Source organism: Elephas maximus, chromosome 1, assembly GCF_024166365.1.
Source record: "Elephas maximus indicus isolate mEleMax1 chromosome 1, mEleMax1 primary haplotype, whole genome shotgun sequence".
Classification (NCBI taxonomy): Eukaryota; Metazoa; Chordata; class Mammalia; order Proboscidea; family Elephantidae; genus Elephas; species Elephas maximus.
The window spans coordinates 133,329,595-133,353,279 of record NC_064819.1 but is presented as its reverse complement, the minus strand read 5'-3'; the positions used below and the strand labels follow the sequence as shown (position 1 = coordinate 133,353,279).

At 37.7% G+C, this 23,685-nt stretch overlaps 1 protein-coding gene across 1 annotated transcript in view; it reads right to left on the bottom strand.

Annotated features, from left to right (window-relative positions):
- COL19A1 (collagen type XIX alpha 1 chain) overlaps positions 1-23,685 on the bottom strand; it is a 376,494-nt gene that overhangs the window by 119,435 nt on the left and 233,374 nt on the right. The window contains exon 16 of the mRNA XM_049873731.1: positions 694-747. Within this exon, the coding sequence (XP_049729688.1) occupies positions 694-747 (54 nt within the window). The remainder of the gene's footprint in view (positions 1-693; positions 748-23,685) is intronic.

Sequence of the window (23,685 nt, the reverse complement as noted above, 5' to 3'; positions counted from 1 at the left end):
ATGCTTCAGAAGATGTCTAAGTTACGACCAGCCTGAATGCTGTGAAACTGAGGAGAGGGAGCTTGGGTTGGTTCTGACAGAATTCATCTATTTGGATACTTGGCTTGAGGCTGCTCATATAAGCAGTTCACTTTTTTTTTTTTTTAAATAATTTATTTTATTTTAGTAGTTGAGAATATACATAGTAGAACATATACCAATTCAACAATTCCTACATGTACAATTCAGTGACATTGATTACAGTCTTCAAATTGTACAACCATTCTCTCCCTCCTTTGCTGTGTTGTTCCTCCCCCATTAACATAAACTCACTGCCCCCTAAGGTTCCTAGCTAATCTTTCAAGTTGTTCTTGTCAGTTTGATCCCGTATAGATAGTTCTTAAAGGAGCACAATGCTCAAGGTAGATATTCTTTACCTATTAAGCTGTTCACTTTTGATCTTGTCCATGTAATAAAGCAGGTGAGGTGTGTGCAGACAGCTATCAGCCTCTCTTATCTCCTGGTTGGTGGTGGTGGTGGAGGAGGGTGGTATAGGATAGCACTGGGAGCATAGATTACTCATCAAAGCCCAGAAACAAATAAGTCTCAAGCAGCAGAACGAATGAAATTATTATTTACAGGGGAGTAAGATAACTCTGAGATAAACACACAGAAAACAGAGGGAGAGGGCTGGTTATCCTACAGTTTACTCACAGGCGGTCCTGGGGGTCCTGGTTTTCCTGGGGGTCCAGGTTTTCCTCGCCTTCCCTTGAAATCAAAGAAAAACAGATAATAAATACTCTGATTTTATTTTAAGATAATATTTAACAGCAATACTGAAGACATAAATTAATAAAAAGTTAAAAAACAATCCCAAATCCACATGACTTTTTAATATCAATTAATTCTAAAAAGTATGGGCCAATTGTTAACCACCAAAATGAGAAATACAGTACCTGAGATGAATAAACAATAACTGATATTAAGCAGCCCTTTAAACATCATCTATATTAACAACCTTGATATTCCAGTAAAGCAGTATAAATTATCTAAAAGATAGTCTAAGATTGGCATTTTATCTGATGATTTTGTGGTTTTGGATGCAATAAGAAACACATTTGTCATCTTAAGTTGGTGTTTTTCAAAAAGGGGTCTGAATTCTAATTTTATAGGAGTTATCTGAGGGTAACAGTGTGTGTTAAAAATCCATATCCCTGGGCTCCATTCCAGATTCAATGGTTTGGAATCTCTAGAAATGGTAGCCACAAATCTACATATTGAAAGCCACTTCAAGTAATTATGCCCTAAGGCATATCATAATCATATATGTTATATAAAGCTCCTTAGTTAGCTCTTTTCTTTTGGATGGTGAAGCTGATTTATAAGTGCACTAAAATGTATATTCCTTGCTTATTAATCCACATGGTTGTAACCAACTTTTTCTCTCCCAAGTTCACAACCAGCTAAATTCCAATTGCAAGACTGAAAATAAGGCTGAAAAATAAGAATGTAATATATCTCTACATACACAGTTACATGTACCTAATATTATTCAGAATATTTACTTTTTATTACAAAATTATTTTTTACAAAATTGTTTTTTCTAACAGAAGGAAGTAGGCTTAGGTATTGAAAACACAAATTTTGAATGATAAGCATTTCTGAGTATATGTTTTCTAAATATGGTCACTCTATTTTCATTGAAAATTAAAAGATTTCTATTAAAATCTTGATTTGATTATCATGTTGATAGTATAGTAACGTGTTAAGGCTGACTGCTACTTAAAAAGTGGAGGTATATAGTTGACATTTTCAGTGTTTTTAGGGGGCAGAATACTAAGCATAAACTCAAAAGGTAGCCCATTTCATTCACTAACTTTTTTGCTCTGAAAATGTTAAAAAAACATGCTTGATCTTTCTAGTTTTCATCTAGCTTGGAGTAGGGTAGGATATCCAAATGCTAGTGAAACCAGCGGAGTGAGCTTTGGGAGGTAAGCAAGCATATATTATGCTGTGGTCAGGTGGGAAATGCTGCTACTATTGCTGTAGACGAGTGAAAGGCATATGATCATGGACTTTGTATAAAAACAGCTGCCTTTTAAATAAATAACTTTTTTTTTAAGGCTAGAGAAATAATTTTAATAAAATAAAAAATTTTATTAAAAGAAATTTAATGAGTGGTATTTTCATGTATCTCTTGTTTTAGAGATCTTAAACCTTGGAGTTACTTTGGGGGATTGAAAGATTGGAAGGAATATACATTGTATACTCTGTATACTGAATACAAGTTATACACGTGTACACCATTTTCTTCTCTGGGATTGCATATTTTCTGAAAGTCAATATATTGGGTCTTTTAGTAAATGTAAGGCAATTAGCCACTAGGGGTTAATCCATGATAAAAAGTTTACACAGAAAGTGAAAGCATTATAATTTATTAATTCACAAGAGCACAAAGAAACTAAATCGATGACATCTAAGTAGATGATTGGTTCTTTAAGTATGCATTAGTTTGAGGTAAGTTAAAACCTAAGATCAACTTTTGTTTGCATTCCCCTTTCTTTAAAGGAGACATGTATATTGATTTGGCCAGGAAGTGGGGAAAATGAGGCTGTCTATTGATCAACTGTTATCACAGAGTTCACGTCTAAGACAAACCAAGTGTCAGGCATTGTAACATGACATTGGCACATTTTAAGATGTGGAGGAAAAAGCATTCACAATTCAGGAATGGGCAAGCATCCAAATTCTTGCATCTCACTGCTGATTTACACCATCATGTAAGTCAGCCTTGCAATTGTCAGAGGGTACTGATGTGCAGGCTGGAAGAGTGCAGAGAGAATGCGGGTTTTGTTTATGCACCCTTGCTAAGAGTGGGCATGAAGGTAGAATATTTCTGAGAAGTGTTAAATTATTGGAACATATTATGGGCTGAGAGCTTCAGTCAGCACAAATTTTCAGTTTAAATGTAGTTTCTGAGCTTGAGATCCTAGAGAACACTCTAAAGCAGATTTGAACAATTTCTCAAGGTGCGCTTTACAAAGCAACCCAGTCACTTTTTTCTTAGCACCACTACCAATCTATACTGGGAACAAGGTTAACCTTCAGTCCTAAGTCTCAGTGACCTGTGGTAGGGTAAATGATAGGACAGAACACAAGGATGGATGGATGAGAAATGGGGTGGAAGCTCCAGGGTATTAGGGTGCTATTCAAGAGGCCTCAATTTCTATCGATATAATAGCCCAAAGCCACTCCCAGACATTATCTTTCTTCCTTTTGGGGAGCCCCAGATATTGACTCCCTTGTCTTCCTTCCACTGTTCCCATCTGTAGCTTCTGACCAGTTCTTCCCACCTTCAAGGTCCCCAGCTGCACTGAATACAACCTCACAGTCTTTTTTCTCTGAAAAAAAACTTCTCTCTTTTTCACTTAAAAGCATTAAGGAAAAGGCAACAGCCTACCTAAGACAGAAGGTTTTTGGGAAGGTGAATTTTATTGTTTAAACCAAGAAAATTTGAGGAGTCCACCATGTGTCTGCCTGTTTGTCGTACTGTGGTGGCTTGTATGTTGCTGTGATGCTGGAAGCTATGCTACTGGTATTTCAAATAACAGAAAGGTAAGGGTCACCCTTGGTGGGCAGGTTTCAGCAGAGCTTCCAGACTAAGACAGACTAGGAAGAAGGACTTGGTGGACTACTTCTGAGAAAACTGGCCAGTGAAAAACCATCAACATGAGACCAAAATTTTAAAATTACTCTAAACCAAAAATAATCACCAGGTGTCTGTCAGTTTGTCATATTGTGGTGGCTTGTGTGTTGCTGTGATGCTGGAAGATTTGCCACCAGTATTTTCACATAGCAGCAGGGTGACCCTTGGTGGACAGGTTTCAGCAAAGCTTCTAGACTAAGACAAACTAGGAAGAAGGACTTGGTGGCCTACTTCTGAAAAAACTGGTGAGCGAAAACCTTGTGAATAGCAGCGGAACACTGTCTGACATAGTGCCAGAAGACAAGCCCCTCAGGTTGGAAGGCACTCAAAATATGAATGCGGAAGGGCTGCCTCCTCAAAGTAGAGTTGACGTTAATTATGTGAATGGAGTAAAGCTTTGGGACCTTCATTTTCTGATGTGGCACAACTCAAAATGAGAAGAAACAGCTGCAAAATCCATTAATAATTGGAATGTGGATTGTCAAAATATGAATCTAAGAAAATTGGAAGTTGTCAAAATGAAATGGAACTCTTGAAGATAGATATCCCAGGCATTATTAGTGAACTGAAATGGACTGGTATTGGTCATTTTGAACCAGATAATCACAAGATCAACTATGCCAGGAATAACAAACTGAAGACAAACGGCATTTCATTTATTGTCAAAAAGAACATTTCAAGATCCATCCTAAAGTACCCCGTTGTCAGCGATAGTATAATATCCATATGCTTACAACAAATACCAGTTAATAGACTATTCTTCAAATTTACACAGCAACCATTAAGGCCAAAGGTGAGGAAATTGAAGAATTTTACCAACTTCTGCAGTGTGAGATTGATCAAACATTATTGGTGATTGGAAAGTAAAAGCTGGAAACAAAGAAGGATCGGTAGTAGGAAAATATGGCTCTGGTGATAAAAACTACACTGGAGATGGCATGATAGAGTTTTGCAAAACCAATGATCTATTCATTGGAAACACCTTTATTGACAACATAAGCAGTGGCTATGCACGTGGACCTCACTAAATGGAACAAACAGGAATCAAATTGACAATATCTGTGGAAAGAGACAATGGAGAAGCTTAGTATCATCTGTCAGAATAAGGCCAGTGGCCAACAGTGGAACAGAACATGAATTGCTCACATGCAAGTTCAAGCTGAAGCTGAAGAAAATTGAAACAAATTCATTAGAGCCAAAGTACAGCCTTGATTATATCCTCCCCCTGAATTTCGAGACCATCTCAAGAATAGATTTGATACATTGAACACTAATGACCAAATTCCAGATGAGTCGTGGAATGACATCGAGGACATCATACATAAAAAAAGCAAAATATCATTGAAAGGAAAGAAAGAAAAGACTAGAAAGGATGTCAAAAGAAACTCTGAAACTTGCTCTTGAACAAAGAGCAGCTAAAGTGAATGGAAAAAAAAAATGAAGTCAAAGAGCTATACAGAAGTTTTCAAAGTGTAGCTTGAGAAGACAAAGTATTACAACGCAATGTGCAAAGACCTGGAGTTAGAAAACTGAAAGGGAAGAACATGTTCGGCATTTCTCAAGCTGAAAGAACTGAAGAAAAAATCCAAGCCTTGAGTTGCAAAACTGAAGGATTCTTTGGGCAAAATGTTGAACAATGCAGGAAGCATCAAAAGAATATGGAAGGAATACACAGAGTCAATGTACCAAAAAGAATTGGCTGATGTTCAACCATTTCAGGAGGCAGCATATGATCAAGAACCAACGGTATTGAAGGAACAAGTCCAAGCTGCACTGAAGGCACTGGCAAAAAACAAGCCTCCAAGAATTGATGGAATACCAATTTAAATGTTGCAACAAACTGATGAAGTGCTGGAGGTGCTCATTCATCTATGCCAAGAAATTTGGAAGACAGCTACTTAGCCAACAGGCTGGAAGAAATCCATATTTGTGCCCATTCCAAAGAAAGGAGATCCAACAGAATATGAAAATTATCGAACAACATCAATATCACAAACAAAAAAAGTAAAATTCTGCTGAAGATAATTCAAAAACGTTTGTAGCAGGACATCAACAGGGAACTCCCAGAAATTCAAGCTGGATTCAGAAGAGGATGTGGAACCAGGGATATCACTGCTGATGTCAGATGGATCTTGGCTGAAAGCAGAGAATACCAGAAAAACGTTTACCTGTGTTTTATTGATTATGCAAAGGCATTCAACTGTGTGGATCATAACACATTATGGATAACACTGTGAGGAATGGGTATTCCAGAACACTTAATTGTGCTCATGAGGAACAAAGAGGCAGTCACTCGAAAAGAACAAGGGAATACTATGTGTTTTGAAATCAGGAAAGGTATGCATCAGGGTTGTACCCTTTCACGTACTTATTCTATCTGTATGCTGAGCAAATAATCTGAGAAGCTGGACTATATGTAGAAGAATGGGGCATCAGGATTGGAGGAAGACTCATTAACAACCTGTGTTATGCAGATGACACAACCTTGCTTGCTGAAAGTGAAGATGACTTGAAGCACTTACTGATGAAGATCAAAGACCACAGCCTTTAGTGCAGATTACACCTCAACATAAAGAATACAAAAATTTCACAACTAGACAAATAAACGACATCATGATAAATGGTCAAAAGATTGAAGTTGTGAAGGATTTCATTTTACTTGGATCCATAATCAATGAACATGGAAGCAGCAGTCAGGAAATCAAATGACGTATTGCATTGGGCAAATCTGATGCAAAAGACTTTTTTAGAGTGTTCAAAAGCAAAGATGTCACTTCGAGGACTAAGGTGTGTCTGATCCAAGCCATGGTATTTTCAATTGCCTCATACATACATGAAAGCTGGACAATGAATAAGGAAGACTGAAGAATTATTGATGGCTTTGAATTATGGTGTTGGCAAAGAATATTGAATATACCATGGACTACCCGAAGAACTAACAAATCTTTTCTTAGAAGAAGTACAGCCAGAGTGCTCCTTGGAAGCAAGGATGGCAAGACTTCATCTTAAGTACTTTGGACATGTTATCCAGAGGGACCGATGCTTAGAGAAGGACATCGTGCTTGGTAAGGTCAATGGTCACTGAAAAAGAGGAAGATCTTCAAGAAGATGGATTGACACAGTGGCTACAGCAGTGGGCTCAAGCACAGCAACAGCTGGGAGGATGGCACAGGACTGGGCAGTGTTTTGTTTCTGTTATAGGTAGGGTTGCTATAAGTCAGAACTGACTCAAGGGCACTTAACAACAACAACAACAATAATTTGAGGAGTAATTTACTATTAATGACAACACCAGGATAAAAGACATAAACCACAACTCTCATCCTAGAACTAAAATCGGATTTGTCCATTTTTCAGAGGAAGGTGTGATCTGTGAATGTTTGGGCTTTTCCACTCAGGGCTCTGGGAAATTGGGCGAGGACACCAAGGGGCAGGGCCTCAGCTTGTGGTTGTTGATAGAAGCAGGGAAAACCCTAGTGATGCTGAAGGCAGGAGTAGTTACTGTTTATTTCCATTTCTGTCTCCTATTCTGTCCTTTTATTACAGGGGTCACTGTAGATGCACTGTAAAGTGAGCAAAAAGCGGGGACTTGCATATGGGTGTGTATGAAATCATTATAGCTAAGTGTTGAGCCAGGAGAGGCCTTCCTTGTTAGGGTGGCCATTCCCAGGTGACCATTTGTTCATATGCAGCTGTATCTCCAAATGGTTGGAAACCTACTGTTTCAGCATTATTACAATTGGACTAATCCAAAACATTCCTGAAAACTGGCATACAAAGCACAAAACACAGATTTACCACATCAGGTTGTCCTAGAAACCTCCAAGTACTCAATTTCTTGTTTTGCATCAGTTTAATGATTAGTAAACAGCCATTAGGAGACAGATATCTGCCTAATGATCTAAACTCAAACCTGACTGTGTGTCAGCATCACCTGGAGAGCTGGTTAAGAGATGGCTGGGCCCCTCTTGCAGTTTCTGATTCAGTAGGTCTGGGGGAGGGTCTGAGAATTTGTATTCCTAACAAGGGTCTAGAAACCCTGGTGGCGCAGTGGTTAAGAGTTTGGCTGCTAATCAAAAGGCTGGCAGTTCAAATCTACTAAGTGCTCCTTGGAAACCCTGTGGGGCAGTTCAGCTCTATCCTTCAGAGTTGCTATGAGTTGAAATCGACTAGACGGCAATGAGTGACAAGGTTCCAGATGATACCGATGCTGCTGGTCTGGGGACCACACTTTGAGAAACTGCTCTAAACCTAAAGCTCTTATTTCAAGTCACATCTTATAAATCTTGTAGCTCAAAACAAAATAACTTACTGCGTTTTGCAATTATGTTGAACTTTGAGCAGAAAATGTCATTGCCATATTCAGGAACACCTGGGTTGAAATCCCTCCTTCTTAGAGAAACTTTCTGTGCCAAAGTTTCACTGCTGTGAAATTGGTACTTACGTTTTGCAACAGGTGTGTGGAAGGATTAAAAAAGAGATCACGTGTAGAACTCCTACTACAATGTCCAGCACGTGGTGGTGGTAATAAATATTAATTTCTTTCCTCCCTCTACCAACCTCTATCCAATTCTCCATTCTCCTATATAAAAATGTTTGATAATGCATGAAGGAACCTTCTAAAATATGAGATGTGAATCCTTTAAAAGAGTGTAATAAACTCTTAACTATGCATATGGATTTTTTTCCATCTAAAATAAGAATCAAGACATGCACTAAGAGTAGGAAAAAAAATTGTGGTCTATTCATATGTACCAATGAATAGGAATGAAACACAACCATGTGCAACAATATGAATGAATCTGAAAAACATAATGTTGATCAATTTATATAAAGAATGAAAGCAGCAAAACTAATTCATGCTGTAAGAAGTTATAATGGGTTACCCATGGGTGGGGGCAGTGGCTGGAAGGGAGCATGGGGGTGTTTCTGGGGTGAAGGTGTTGTTTCTTGAACTGTGTGCTGGCTACTTGGGTGTGTTCTGTTTGAGAGAAGCCACCAAGCTGTATATTTATGATACATACATTTTTCTGAATGTATACTATACTTCAAAAAAAAAAAAAGTAAAATCAGGAAATTTCCACAAGGGTATGATTTCATCTGAGTTATCTGATGACTTCACCCATCTGGATTTGCTGTGTAGAAAGCCACAGAAAGTCACTGTTATCAGGAAGAAAACAAATACAAAAACAAGGCTATTGAAATAAATGACATGTACAAATTTTCAACAGTAAAAATAACTCAACGCTTCCAGGGTGGCTTGCAGTATGAGAGCACATGTATCTTAAATTAGCCACTTGATTTATAAACACTTGGCCCTCCAGGAGCATCGAGAAGGGAAGAATGCAAATAATGGCCTACTGGTGCTGACCTGACAAGTGGTTTTTCTGCTGAGAAGGATGATTACTATGAAGATGAGGCTAGAGCAGTAATTAGACTTAAGTAAAGGATGGCATGCAGACCCCAAGCCCACAAGATGAAACATGTGTCTAAGTAGTCTCTCTTAATTGCTAGGTCTCACTAATACAGCTGACTCCTTTCAAATATTTCCCTGTTCCTGTGTGTTTGTGTGTGTGTGTGTTTGTGTGTGTGTGTGTGTGTACTTAGCACGTGCTTAGGCATCAACTCAGCCTGAACAAGGTATCAAGGAAGTGTCAAGGGGGAGGAGACAGGGCCTTGACTGGCACACACAACTGTGAACGAGGTGTTAATTACACAGGAGAACATTACAGACTATCTGGGAAGTTCAGTCTTCTTTTTTTACATTGTGAGCGGAAATAAGATTTATGACTGATGTTGTAAATAGTTACCACATTTGGAAATCAATGATATGTGAAAACATGGGAATGGAATACTTCTGTGAGGAACGCATACTATCCTAAGTGCATTTTGTTTCCTAACAGATATTTAAAAACACATCTATGACAGCAACACTGCTAGTCATAAAGGTCTTATTATGACAGGGATCAGACAAGTAGCTCTTAGAAGGACACGGAAAGAGATTATAATTTAGCATGAACAAACGATTTGAAATAGGTTTAGAGCTAAGGAAAGCTGAATCCATCCTGTGATGCTATTCTTGATATTTTCTTCAAGTTTTACTATACCTCTGACCCTTTCTTTTCCTAGGATGGATTCTACCTAGCAACTAATGCAGTTATCAAAACAAATGAGAACTTGTGACATTATTATCTAAACCCTCAGCTGTAACTGAATAAATTATATTTGGATAAACAATACCACTTTATCAAAACTTTGAGTTGGACCAAATGGTCTGGCCTGTGGTTAATAACTTCTATGCTCAATGCTTAGGCATTCCTCTTAAGTTATCATGTTGGTCTATAAAGTTATCATGTTGTACTAGTTTGGTCACAAAGATAAGTATAGTCAAGGTCTGACCTTTCCATTCCCTTCTGACTGGATGTACTCAATGATCAGCTTTTCCCTGTTTGCCCTGATCTGTCCATGTAGTACCAGGAAACGTAAGAAAGGCCTATGACTAATGATTATTGAAATGGTTACCATTTGCCAAGAGCTTAGCATGTTCCAGTCACTGAGTGTTAAGCACTTGACTTACATCATCTCATTTAATCCTTTCAAAATTCCTGTGTGCTAGGTGGTACTGTTCCCATTTTACAGAGGAAGAAAGACTAAATATCTTTCTCCAGGTCACTCACCTCTTAGTTGGTGCGGCCAGAATCTAAACCAAAGTATATTTTATCCTAAAACCCATAATCCTCAGGATTAGTTTTCCTTGGAGTGGGTATCCTGATCAGTCACAATTTAAATGACTTTGCTGCAGTAACTCTTGAGATTCTCTTGTTTTCTCATAACTAAGCCAGATTTTTCAGATGTCCCATTTGCTTAATTACTTTGTCCTTTGGAATTTCGTTCTTCCTAGTTCTTGCCTGTTTGCCTGGTTTTTGCTTGTCCCTGCTTCAGAATCTACCCTAACTTCTACAGTCCTGCCATCCTGCTAACTGTAACCTTCTATTTAGATTTGTCTGGACTCTGGAATGCCTTGCTAAACTGCCAACTCTCTCAGTCCTGGTTTCTGGCTCTGTTTTCTCTGCCTGCCATTGCCAATCTCTGCCAAGCCATTTATTCATGTTGGGTGGGGCAGTGGTAGGGTGTGGCTAAACAATTTCCTGAACATGCTGTGACACATTTTAATGTCTTTGTGCCACATTCAGAGGGTGGATGCTGGAAGTGCAATGTGAAAATGTTCTTTCCTCCATATTTGGAAGCTCATAGCAGTCATGCTTCCAGATCAGAGAAGGAAAACCCTGCCATATACACTGGCCTTCTTGTCTGAGAATTTTGCCACTGGGCTTCCACATCTCCAAATCCAAGTACTTTCATAATGCCTCATGGATCTAGAATTTTATCTTTCATTTTTGTTAATTTTATCTATATTTCTTAGATGTCGAATAGACAAAATCAACATGTAGAGGGATAAATAATGCATATTAAATGATAGTGTTTCATTTAATAGAATTAAATGTGAATTTAATGGGTTAAAATGCATTTGGGTATTTAGATCTGATTTCAGAATAAAATACTATAAAAAACGAGCAAATTTATTCAGGGAAGATTTACTGTCTTTTGCATACTGTGCTAGGGGAAAAAGTGTTTATTAAGATGTCTGAGACATGGATCTTGCCTTCAAGGTAGAAGCAGAGGGACAGTTATTCACAACAGAGATTTGGGTAGACTTGTCCATTTGGCTGTAGGTGAGCTCAGGAGATACAGGGAGGGCAGGTGAGAACTGTTTACCCTAACTGGAACAGCTTTCCCTGGATGCTTCTCCACCACATGTCTCAGACATGTGTGTCCCGCTTGGCCCTTTCCTCTGATATTGATTGCCAACTTTAAATGAAGTGTGGTCAGAAGAAATTTCCCAGCTTGACCACTCCCTTTTTCTTGCACAACTGATTTAAATAATGGGAAAATGTACTGATGTCCTTTCAAAAACTGAATACTTGCAGACATACCATTGTATAAATATTGAGTATACTTTTTCTTTATTTGAACACTATTATGCATTTCCCTAAACTTAACATTCAATGTCACTGAACCATAATTGGGTAAAAGCAATCTGAAGTTGTCCTTATCAACCCACCTCCCCTCAGAGTCTTTTTCTACTTCAGCTACAACCTTTTCCTGCCAAAACAAGGTTAGGGCTTCTTAGGAAAGCTGGTGCCCAGTTGGTCCCTGCCAGCCCTGACTGTGGATCACTTAAAGGATTCGTTTTATGGTTTCCTTAGACTTTTCTCTGTTCCCCTTGAGAGATGTCCCATACAGCAGAAATCCCAGATAACCTTGTTCCTGGCATGTTTGCTGAAGCTAATACATACATACACACACACACACACACACACACACACATACACACACCCAACTTATATAACCAATTTGGCTTTTCAACTACATAAAATTCCGTTATAACTTTTAAACTCCTTTGCTCACCTCCCACATCTTCACTGTGTTTTTGTAGGACACTTCCTCACGCTCAGCAGGCATGTAGCAAGATTCATTCAATAATTAATTCCACAAATATTTACTGAGTCCCTACTATGGGCCAGGCCCTTTCCTATATCTGGAAATACTGTGAGTCCCTATCCCAATGGGGACAATAATAGTAACAGATAAACACATGGCCCTTACTATCTGCCAGGCACCATTCAAAGCAATTTACTCATATTTATTCATTTAATCCTCAAAATATCCTTGAGATAGCCCCATTTTACAGATGAGGCAACTGAGTCACAAACCAACTTGCCCAAGGTCTCATGGTTAGTAAGTAGCAAAGTTGGGACTTGAATCCAGGAAAATTGTCTGCATACCCTCTGATCTTTAACCACTATGCTATACTTCCTGTTTTTCTGACAAATAAACCAAAAAAAAAAAAGTAACTTTGCATAGCTGAATAAAGTGATAACAAAGTGATTTGACATAATGACGCACACTATTTTTGACAGAAAATCAAGGGAGGCCTCAGCAGATCCTGAACTAAGTGAGTCCTTGAACCACGTGAGGTCTTTGGAAGAGCATCCAGCAGAAGAACAAAGTTCTGAATATGGCCTGTTCAAGAAACAGCAAGGACAAAGTGCGGCTAGAGAAGAGCAAGTGAGTGGGTAGGTGACAGGTGGGCCAGATCACGCTGGGCCCTGCAGATTATGGCAAGGGCTCTAGGTTTTATTATTTTAATTGTGATGGGAAGTTACTGGGAGCTTTCTTTTTAAAAGGTGATATAATATAGATTGATCTAAAGCACCTGCCTGTCTAGGTGGATAATAGCCAGGAAGGTAAAGCTACTGCAAACACATCATTTAATAGAGGTTCAATAGAACTGATTTTAGGTTATCTGATTTAGATTGCCTGTGCCATCACTTCCTTCCATTAGTGTAGATAATCAGGGGCTGATTATCTCTATAGCACTTCCATTTACATGTGCAAAATATTTTTCACCTCCCATTAACATTTTATGTTACTGAATAGAATATCTGTTCTTCTCTGATATTTACCCAGTCCATTATTTTCAACTGGAAAAAAGATATATAAGGAAGTGAGATCGATTTCATCCTTTACATCCTTTATGGTTTTAAAACAGAGAAAGCTGCATTGTGTAAGTAATCCTACAAGACTTATACAAGGATATTAATAATTTAATGAACTTGTACTCAGGGGGGAAAAATGTTCTTGAAACATGTCAGGATGAATTTTCAAGGGAAAGACCTAATTAGCAGTGTCTGAAGCATATGTCATTACATTTAGAAAACAAGAACTAGTCCCCATGGACAGAATGGTAAGTTAGATTTTAAAGCTTTAACTACTCCAGTTAATATGTATGATTAATGAGCAATACGTCAGCTGGCTGGCCTGAATCAAGTGAAAGACCTCGTAGGGAAAAAAAGAAATTAAAAAACAAACCCAACAAACAATTGGATGCTTAAGATCATACATAAAATATGCAAATGTTTGTAATATCATTTATATTATGATCAGTCAATAACTTAGAGTCTTTACTGGGAAATAACACCACAGTTTGGAATATCTCCTAACATATATAATCAACGCCATAAAGGTACCCTAAAGTAATGGAAAGCAGCCCGAGTGGCGTAAGTTGTTTGCGATGGGCTCTTAACCTAAAAGTTGACAGTTTGAACCCACCCAGTGGCTCCGCAGACGAAAAGGTCTGTTGATCTGCTTCCGTAAAGATTACAGTCAAGACCCCGTAGAGCAGTTCTACTCTGTAACAAATGGACTGCCATGAGTCAGGGGTCAACTTGAACAGCAGGTAACAGCAATACCAACAAGTAATAGATGACTAAGTGTCCCAATGACTTTACAAGTAAGAAGAAAACGGTATTAAATCTTAGATCATGGCTGAGAAACCAACAGTAGGGGGAAGAAAGTATAAACGTAAATAGTTATGTCATTGTCTTTTCCTTACATATAATAAAGTCTTTTTACCTGATGATTACTTGGAGAAAGCTATACTGAAGAAACGTGCTTTAAGACCATTCAAAGGACAGACCACATGTAGGTGATGTCAATATCTCCAAATGCAGAAAGAAAAACACAATCACTAGTCTGTGTGATTCTAAACAAAATTACATAGTACTATTCACTGGTTCATTTGGATGTTTGGCCTCTTGAAGACAGGCCTTAATTTAAATCCTTGAGAAACATCAATAGGTAAAACTACACAAGCTAATGTTAGAAACAAATTACAGATTCATTTATCGCCTCAATGAGAAATCAATATTTCCTCTTTTATTTACTAGGTAAGCAAACCTGGCCAAGTCATATAACCCTCAACCTCAGCTGTTTCAGCCTAAAAAAATAAAAACATACTTGAATAAAACCAGTGGGCTGGAATCTATGAACACCTGAGAAACATCTACTTGAAGAGAAATATCTAAGTTCGAATAGAGCTTTCTATAATCTTTTCCCCATTACTAGACAATAAGCTCCTTGAGGACAGGGATGGTGTCTGTTATTGGGTGACTTCTCCATCAATGTCCACCCATTCTCCTGCACACAAGGTTCCAAGCTTTCCCAGAGGAGTCAAACTACATGAGAGTCTGGATGAGAAGGTCAAACATATTCAGCAGGACAGCCAGTAACTCAATTACAGTCTTGACAAATACCTAGGAAAATATACCCTAAACACTCATTTTGAAATTATATATAACTGAAGTCAATCTATCGACCTCAATTAAAACAAAGCCTTACATAGAATGTGTTGTCTGCCACTAGTATGTCATCATGGATAACTTATGGGTAAGACATGTCCATGGAAATGTTTTTCAAATGTGGTGACATGCAGTCACCAGCTATCTTACTCTCTTCCCCAATAGAAGGGATAGGCAGAACGGCTGGCAGGGTTAGAACTCAAGTTTTCAAACCTGAACAGAATTTACCTGAGGTGGCATCCATGGGTTTGGCCTCAGTCTTTAAGTGAAATGAATATTCCAGATTTTACAAAGAACAAACTACAGCCCTCCCTCAGAATAAAAGCTAACTCCTTACAAGGGCCTGCTGGACTCTGCTCCATAGGCCCCTTGAGCTTTCTAACCTCCTCTCTTGTCCCATACCACACTGTCCTCCTGCAATTCCTTGAAACTTCTACCTCAGGCTTTTGTACTTGCTGCTTCCTCTGCTTGGAATGAGTTTCCCAGATTTCTACAGGGCCTTCTCCCTCACCTCTTTTAGGTATTTGTTCAAAGGTCACCTTTGCGATGAAGCTTTTTCTGACTTACCACTCTCCCCATCCCCCTCCCTGCTCTCTTATTTTTGGTATCATCATCAAACACACTAACACATTTCTTTTGTTTATTGTCTTCTTCTCTGTAATAGAATGTGAGCTCCATGAGGACAGAGGTTTTTGTCTATTGCAGGCGTCAAAACCCAAAAACCAAAACCCATGGCCATCGGGTCGATTCCGACCCATAGTGACCCTATAGGACAGAATAGAACTGCCTCATAGGGTTTCCAAGACTGTAAATCTTCACGGAAGCAGACTGTCACATTTTTCTCCTGTGGAGCGACTACCAAAAAAACAAACCCGTTGCCGTCCAGTTGATTCTGACTGATAGTGACCCTATAGGATGATGTAGAACTGCCCCATAGGGTTTCTAAGGAGAGGCTGGTGGATTCAAACCATCAGCCTTTTGGTTAGCAGCCGAGCTCTTAACCTCTGTACCACCAGGGGTCCTCATTGCAGGGGTAGGCACACCTTTTCTTTGAAGTATGAGATAGTAGATATTTTAGGCTTTGTGGGCCTTTTGCAACTACTTATCTCTGCCATTGTACAGCAGTCATAGACAATATGTAAACGAACGGATGTGACCATGTTCCAGAAACACTTCATTTATGAACGCAGGTGCTGGGCTGGATTTGGCCTGAGGGTCATAGTTTGCTGACCTGGATCTATTGTGTTCATTGCTCTAAACTCAATGCTTGTAACAGTGAGTAGACAGCTCTCGAAATGAAAACATTTTCAAAGTAGCAAGGTACAGAACAAGTACAGAAAAAAAAATGCAAAACTATTTATTAATTATATGACAAAGTCTCAATAGTTTCTTGAAGTTGTCCATATCGGGATCTAGTGTTGTTCCAAGTCTTACATACGAAAAAAGAACTGAACATCCAAGGAATCCCAGATATAGTATCCTTGTATTTTTCTTCTGCTAGAACAGCCTTATGCTATAAAATGTCAGTTCAATCATTAACGTGGTAAATTTGCAAAAGCGTAACTCACTTCCAATATTTCACTTTATCCAGACAAATTTTAAAGCACAAGACTGAACATCACAAGGGACTTCTAGTTACACAAAACATTAGCGGTAGCCCAATAATGGCAAACATTTTTAAATGGAGTTTGAAATGTAAACTGAGTAAGCTGAAATTAATTCTGGGTCTACTGATACAAAGTATCAGTTTCTCAGAGCTTTGAAATATGCTTTCAAGAAGCTAAGATATACGATGACCTTAAAAAAGCCTTCTGAAGTATTTCATAACATGAAGGAATGGAAGGAGAAAGAATGAAGAATCCTTATGAAGCATTTGCAGTCCATAAAACACTTCAAGGAATACTGTGTCAACCTATGTTATAACTGGCTTAGTCCTGATGTGCTGCTGGATTTTACAAGCATCTATATAATGACAAAGAGAAGAACCTCTTAAAGCTGTTCTAGAATTTCCATTAGAAGTACATATACTTTACTTTTTGGGGAACCAGTTACAGTAAAAGTTTATTTATCTAGCACTATACAGCAAGGAAGAGCATCTCTTCCCACCATCTAGCATTCATGTGCACCAGCTGTAGGTCAGGAAACAGAAGGGAAGAATTTAGCAGGAGGCTAAATTCAGCCCTAAAGTTACTTATTCGCAGACTCTTACCTGGATACTTTGTATCTTCTTGTTTGCCTATAAGTACTCCTACACCAATAACATAACTGCTCTTTTGCTGAGCTCTAGGGTGTTTTACTAGAAACCCTGGTGGCACAGTTGTTAAGAGCTACTGCTGCAAACCAAAAGATCAACAGTTTGAATCCACCAGCTGCTCCTCGGAAACCCTATGGGGCAGTTGTACTCTGTCCTATAGGGCTGCTATGAGTCGGAATCTACTCAACAGCAATGAGCTTTGTTTGGGGAGGGTGTTTTAGCTCTGAGTGATCATACAGTGAATCATCTGTTTAAATCCTCTGTGTAAGATACAGCCTCAGATCTTAAAAAGCTAAGTCAAACTACTCTTCCCACTTTATCCACTAACTTCCATTTTATCTTCTTTCCAAAGAGAAATCCAAGATAGAGGGAGGAAACTGACCTTTTTCTCTTAGAATAGTTTTTTACAGATTTCATTTACACAATCACTTTTAGCCCCACTGGTTGTCTTGCCTTGCATGTAGATGCCAGCAGAACTCCTCTAGGTAGGTAGCCAGAAATAAGCCAGAGCAGACAATACAACATGCTATCCTTACTTTATATGGAACATGGCTGCCTACATTTTAAGTCCTAGTAGCATATTTTTAGCATATGTTGTATACCTGAGAAAACACTGCATGCTTTATTGGTTAATTCTTTTACGACCTGGTTAAATGCATATTTTTTTTTCTTAGTTTTTACAAGGCTAAACTACTCTTTAAAATTTAACTAGTAACCATTAAATAAAAATAATTTTTTTTCTGCTGGTGATAGTTTTGTTACAATTTTAGCCTATAGTCAGTGCTTCTTTATGGTGAAGGACTGGTTTTTTAATTTCCAATCTGTTGTGGACAATAGTTTTATAAAATATAATTAAGCTGAATTACTAAAAAAAAATGAAATAAACATACAAACTGAAGGCCAATTTTTATTAGTGGATTCAATAGACATAAAATTACACTTTATTAAATATAATGAACCCAAGATAACAAAGGGAAAAATAAAAGAATTATAAAAAACTATACACATTGTTCAAAATGTGCACATAGGCACGTTATAAATATTCCCTATTATACTTGTAAGCAGCCCTAGTGGTGCAGTGATCGAGCACTCGGCTGCTAACCAAAAGGTCTGTAGTTTGAACTCACCAGCCACTCCATGGGAGAAAAGACCTGGTGATCTGCTCCCTTAAAGATCACCAAAAACCAAACCAAATCCAGTGCTGTCAAGTTGATTCTGACTCATAGCGATCCTATAGGACAGAGCAGAACTGCCCCATAGACTTTCCAAGGAGCGCCTGGCAGATTCGAACTGCCGACCTCTTGGTTAGCAGCCGTAGCACTTAACCACTACACCACCAGGGTTTCCAGTGACCCTACAGGGCAGACAGAGTAAAACCGCCCCATAGAGTTTCCAAGGAGCGCCTGGCAGATTTGAACTGCCCACCCTTTGGTTAGCAGGCGTAGCACTTAACCACTATACCACCAGGGTTTCCCCCTTAAAGATTACAGCCTAGGAAACCCTATGGGGGAGCTCTACTCTGTCATATAGGGTCATTATGAGTCGAACTTGACGGCACACACCAACAACATTACGCTTGTAACATTGTGTTATTTTGCAATTTTTATGAAACAAAAAGTTATTGGTGAAATAGCAATTCCTTACAGTAAATGCCTGTATGCACACTTGAATGAACACCACTAAATCAGCATTTAAAGTTTTTAATGTAAAAAACGAGCTTTCTTCTCGCTTTTTAACTTATCTAACCTAAGTGGAATTGACAATAACATTACTTGTTAGGGTAATTCTTATCTAAAGTGCTTCAGTGTTTTGCTTTAATACCATTAAGTACAGCAATGAGTCTAAGGGAGGCAAGTTGAAGGGAATGGAAGAAGAGATTTCAAACTGATTTCCGCAAGCTCAGACTATTCAGTTACAACCTTTACCAAAAATTGAGCAAATGATGCTGTATTTTCAAAATTCATCTTCAGTCTTCCATTGGTAATCAGTTCTATCCATTTATTCTATAAATTATTAGTTACATTTAAATTATCTTTCAGTGAAATAAATGAATTCTGTATCCTGGAAATCCTGTATGTGGGTTTTCTTTTGATGGAAACTAAAATTCAAAATGTTGTATCAAATTTCTTAAGTATTTGGTAATAACCTTTCAATGATGTAAAATATTAAGATAATCATGTATTTCTTTGATAAATGTTGAAAATTATGGAAATTGGTTGTAACAATCTGTTAGAAAGCCCCTTTTCAGGGTTCTAACTTCAGTTTTTGCTCTTTGATTTTTTTCTGCCATCGAAAAACATTCATTCCTTCTTTTCATGGAAGTCTTGAGATCATTAAAGACAGTAAAAATATCAGACAGTCCGTTAAACTGTCCAATTTACACCTCTTAAAGAGGTTAGAATAAACTGGTTTCTTAACTTGGAAAAAAAATGAGTTCATTGTGTAGTTCTAACGTTCTTGACAAAAATTTCCCCTCAATGGATATTATACCTCACCATGGAATAATAGTTGTTTTGATCAACTTCCATTTTATCTAAAATTTTTTTAAAATCTCAAATTTAACACATTAATCTTTACAAGTTCACACATGTTACCATTTTATTAACCTGACTGTTTAGTTCAGTTGATTCTTTGTTTTTTACCAAGACTTTCTTGATGAAGGAAGCAGTATGTTGACTTATATTCTGGTGCAAACTCCTTAATCTGGTGAACTGTTCCAGAATGTTTTCCTATCATTGCAGCTACACCATCAGAGCATATTCCTACAGAAAAATTGAACTCCAACACATATTTGTTGACAATGTAATCCTTCATAGTTTTCTATAGTTCTGTGCCAGTTGTATTTGTGGGCAAAGAAGCTGAAGTAAGGAATTCTTCCTTAATACCATCATCATCTACAATTGCACATATACCAAAAGCATTGCTACATGAGTAGGACCTGTGCATTAGTCAAGAGGCAGTAAATGTATTTTTCCAGCTTTATTTGTTCTTGAGTTGTCAGTTTTTGAATATTCAAGCAATGGAATCTCTGCCACAAATTCACCCAGTATTTCCAAGCAAGCGTGTTGCTAACTTTGACTCTGATGTCAGGTAAATGACTTTCATTTTTCACTAACATTACAGCAACTTTTTTTTGTTACCAAGTTGTGCAGTTATTTTTAAACAATAAATTGGATATTTAAATCAATATTCATTCTTTTAAAAATTCATTTGGCTTTGAAATGGTTTATGTTTTATGTGCAAATGCTGCTTATATTTTGATGGTTGCATTGTGTCACTAACCAGTCCATCTCTGTAAATAACATGCTGTACTTCAATACTAATACTTCACCATCAACTAACTGAATTTAGTCTATGAGTGATCATATTCCTAGTAAAATTAGTATCAATTCTTTTGGTCTTAATTTTTTTGGAATCACTTCCATGGCCATTATTTGGTTACTTTGTACTGAAAAGTTGTATCAAAAAACACAACAACAAAAAAAACAACAACAAAAACCAGTGAAGCTTCTTTTGCCATTGGCTAATTTGGGTTAAAAATAAATAATACAAGTTTTACTTTCTTAAAAATAATTTAAAAATAGGTGGTTACGTTCTCTCAGGTTTTTATACATTTTGGGTCACAGTTGACAAAATATCACATTTTGTGATGTGGCCTAGTATTCATGAGTTGTGGGCAGCTAACACCACCTGTGAGTCTACATAAATTCAACAACATACAAACTCGTCTATAGCTTTTTCTACTGAATGAATCCAGTAATCACATACTTATATTTCACAGAGATATTAAATTGCTATAAAAGTTTCTAAACAGGAATTCTTAATTTTTGTACTTATCAATGACGGGTAATAGTTTGGTTCAAGCACCACACTTACAGTAACACTCTACTACACAGCCCTGATGGTGTATCAGCTCTTATTTCATTTGTGGAGGCCTGGTGATGCAGTGGTTAAGAGTTCAGCCGCTAACCAGAAGGTCGGCAGCTTAAATCTACCAGCTGCTCCTTGGAAACCCTATGGGGCAGTTCTACTTTGTCCTATAGGGTCGCTATGAGTCAGAATCGACTCAATGGCAATGAGGAACAATCCTTTCAGTTCTTCTACTTCCTTTTAAATCAACACTAAGTGACAATAGTGTATGCTATAAGGAAAGTCAACTGTTACGAGGATATGCAGGATATGAAGTTAGCAATGAGGAAAATGCAGATTAGGTAGGCTCTATTTTCTCTGATCTTTTTTCCTTTTCCTCTTTCTGTAGCATATATTTCTCAAAGACATTTTATAGGCACCAGCATCCATGACAGTCCTGTTCCATTCCTTGATTCCTCTCCACCTAATTAATCAGTCTGAGTGTTAGTTTAGATCAAGCCAATGTCTCTAGAAAGTGCTGCTGCTGACATTTTTGTAACAGAATCAAACTAAAGTTGATTAAGTAAAACAATTCTAAGTCATAAAATATTTTCCAACACTGTCCTAATTTCATTTTTCTACAAGACTTTCAAAATCTCAGCATGAACAGTAACTAATCAGATCTGAGAAAGTTTTGTAGATTTGTTCATTTTTGTAATTGTGTTAGTGCTAGAAAGCGTGTCTAATTGTTTGAAATGATGTGGCAGTAAAACAAAGCAAATACATTGTTTTTAAGAGAACCCATTACAGGTAATTAGATTTGAAATTGAGTAGCGAGACATAAAGAAGGAGTATGGAGGTGGAGCATGAGAGGGGTAGTTAGGAATGTTTTAAGTCTTCAGGATAAAAGATTAAAAATGAAAACCTCATCCCACTAAATGCTGTGGGGAATTCACCTATTTCATTTTTTTCTTTGTTTTCTTATACTAGAAATTATCTCATAAAAGTATATTAGGCTCACTCAAGTCATGTGATTTTGACAAAATAATCAAGAAAGGGAAGAGTGCACCATTTTTCAACATTAAATGAGAAGCATAACTTTTTTTTGAATTAGTAATTCTCCTGCCATGTCCATTTTACTTTGTAAAGGTTTTTATCTCTATGGCAACAACTGCAAAGAAATACACCATATTCATTTCTATCAGCTCCCAACTTGGAAAAAAAAAAATTAAACCCATAATAAGTTAGAGTATAGTATAGAAAAATGTATAACTGTAAGTGAAAAGATTTGTTTTTAAAAAAGACAGAGGCAGGACTGCTTACATGGTAAAACAGTCCCTTGACATCTCCTAGCTTGGGAACTACACTTAATTAGCTTCAGAAATTTTGTATCATTTGAGAAGAAATAAATGACAGTTTACAACCTGAATACAGAAATATAAAAAGTGAAAACTGCCAAAAGCAATAAGGATAAGCACAATTTAATTTGGCAATATTTTACTCTGCCATCACTTACATGATAAAACAAAGCTTTCCAAGAAGTTAGAATTTCATTTTTAGCAAAATGGATTTGTATAAAAAAAAAATCAATGCAGAAAAACTGCTGATAACAGAAATGGTCTTGTAAGATACTACTGGTAATTTACAAAAGAAAAGCGGCATACATAGGAGGGGTAAAATGAAATACCTACATTTTCACCAGCTGTTTGAAGAATCCAGCAAAACTCTGAAATTGCAACAGTAGACTTTTTCTTCCCCCAATGCCCTCCCCCCGCCCCCCGCTTTTTTTGAGCTTGGCTTCTTCTACATTTCTCTCTGCTTTTTTTTTTTTTTCACCTTAGTTGGGCTTGATGTCTAGGAAGGAAGGAAGTAGTAGCTATACATTTTACCAGCCTGAAAAGAATGAAGAGTCTTGAGACCAACACCTCTTACAAACAGCCAGTATTGCTAAATATCTACACTGAAAAATTCTGAATGAGATGAATATGCATGGTGCCTTGATTCTATATTGCCCCAAATCAGGAGGCCCTCCAAAGTGAGCACCACACCCCTACTCCCTGTCTCATGTGGTCCCCAGGCCTCAGTTTGTAAACATGTTCAAGTCTCTAAGACAAAAAAAAAAAAAAATTAAAAAAAATCTTTTCCTTGACTTCTTCAAATGTGATCTGACCACATCCCTGTTTACATCTTGAGATGTATTCTGAAAAGAAGAGTCCATAATTACCCAACTTTCTTAATACCCACTATACTTGACCCGTGAAATGTCACATCCACCTCTGCACAGCATAGCCACTCTGAGAAACCAGCTTCCTTTAAGATCACCAGTGGCTTTTCCTAGACCCCATTCTCCCTGACATTTCCCAAGCATTTCCAATCAGCTGACTACCCCCTCCCTTCCAAAACTTACCCCTTACTCACCTGTCTACCCTTAACTTTCTTGTCCGTCTCCCTATTCACTCCTACATGTCAGTTTTGCCTCATTTCAAGGCCTGGCTTCAGTTCTTTTCTTTCTACAGTCTGTGTCCCTTGGTCATCGCATTCACTCTGGTGACATTAATTATCACCCATAAATTGATGACTTCTTAATAATAAACTCTGTCCTTTTCCTTATAATCTCGATTCAGGTTTTAAATGGTTGGTGCGTTTCCATTTAGGTTCTGTGAGCATCTTCAGTGTTGTAGGCCTCAGACTGACTC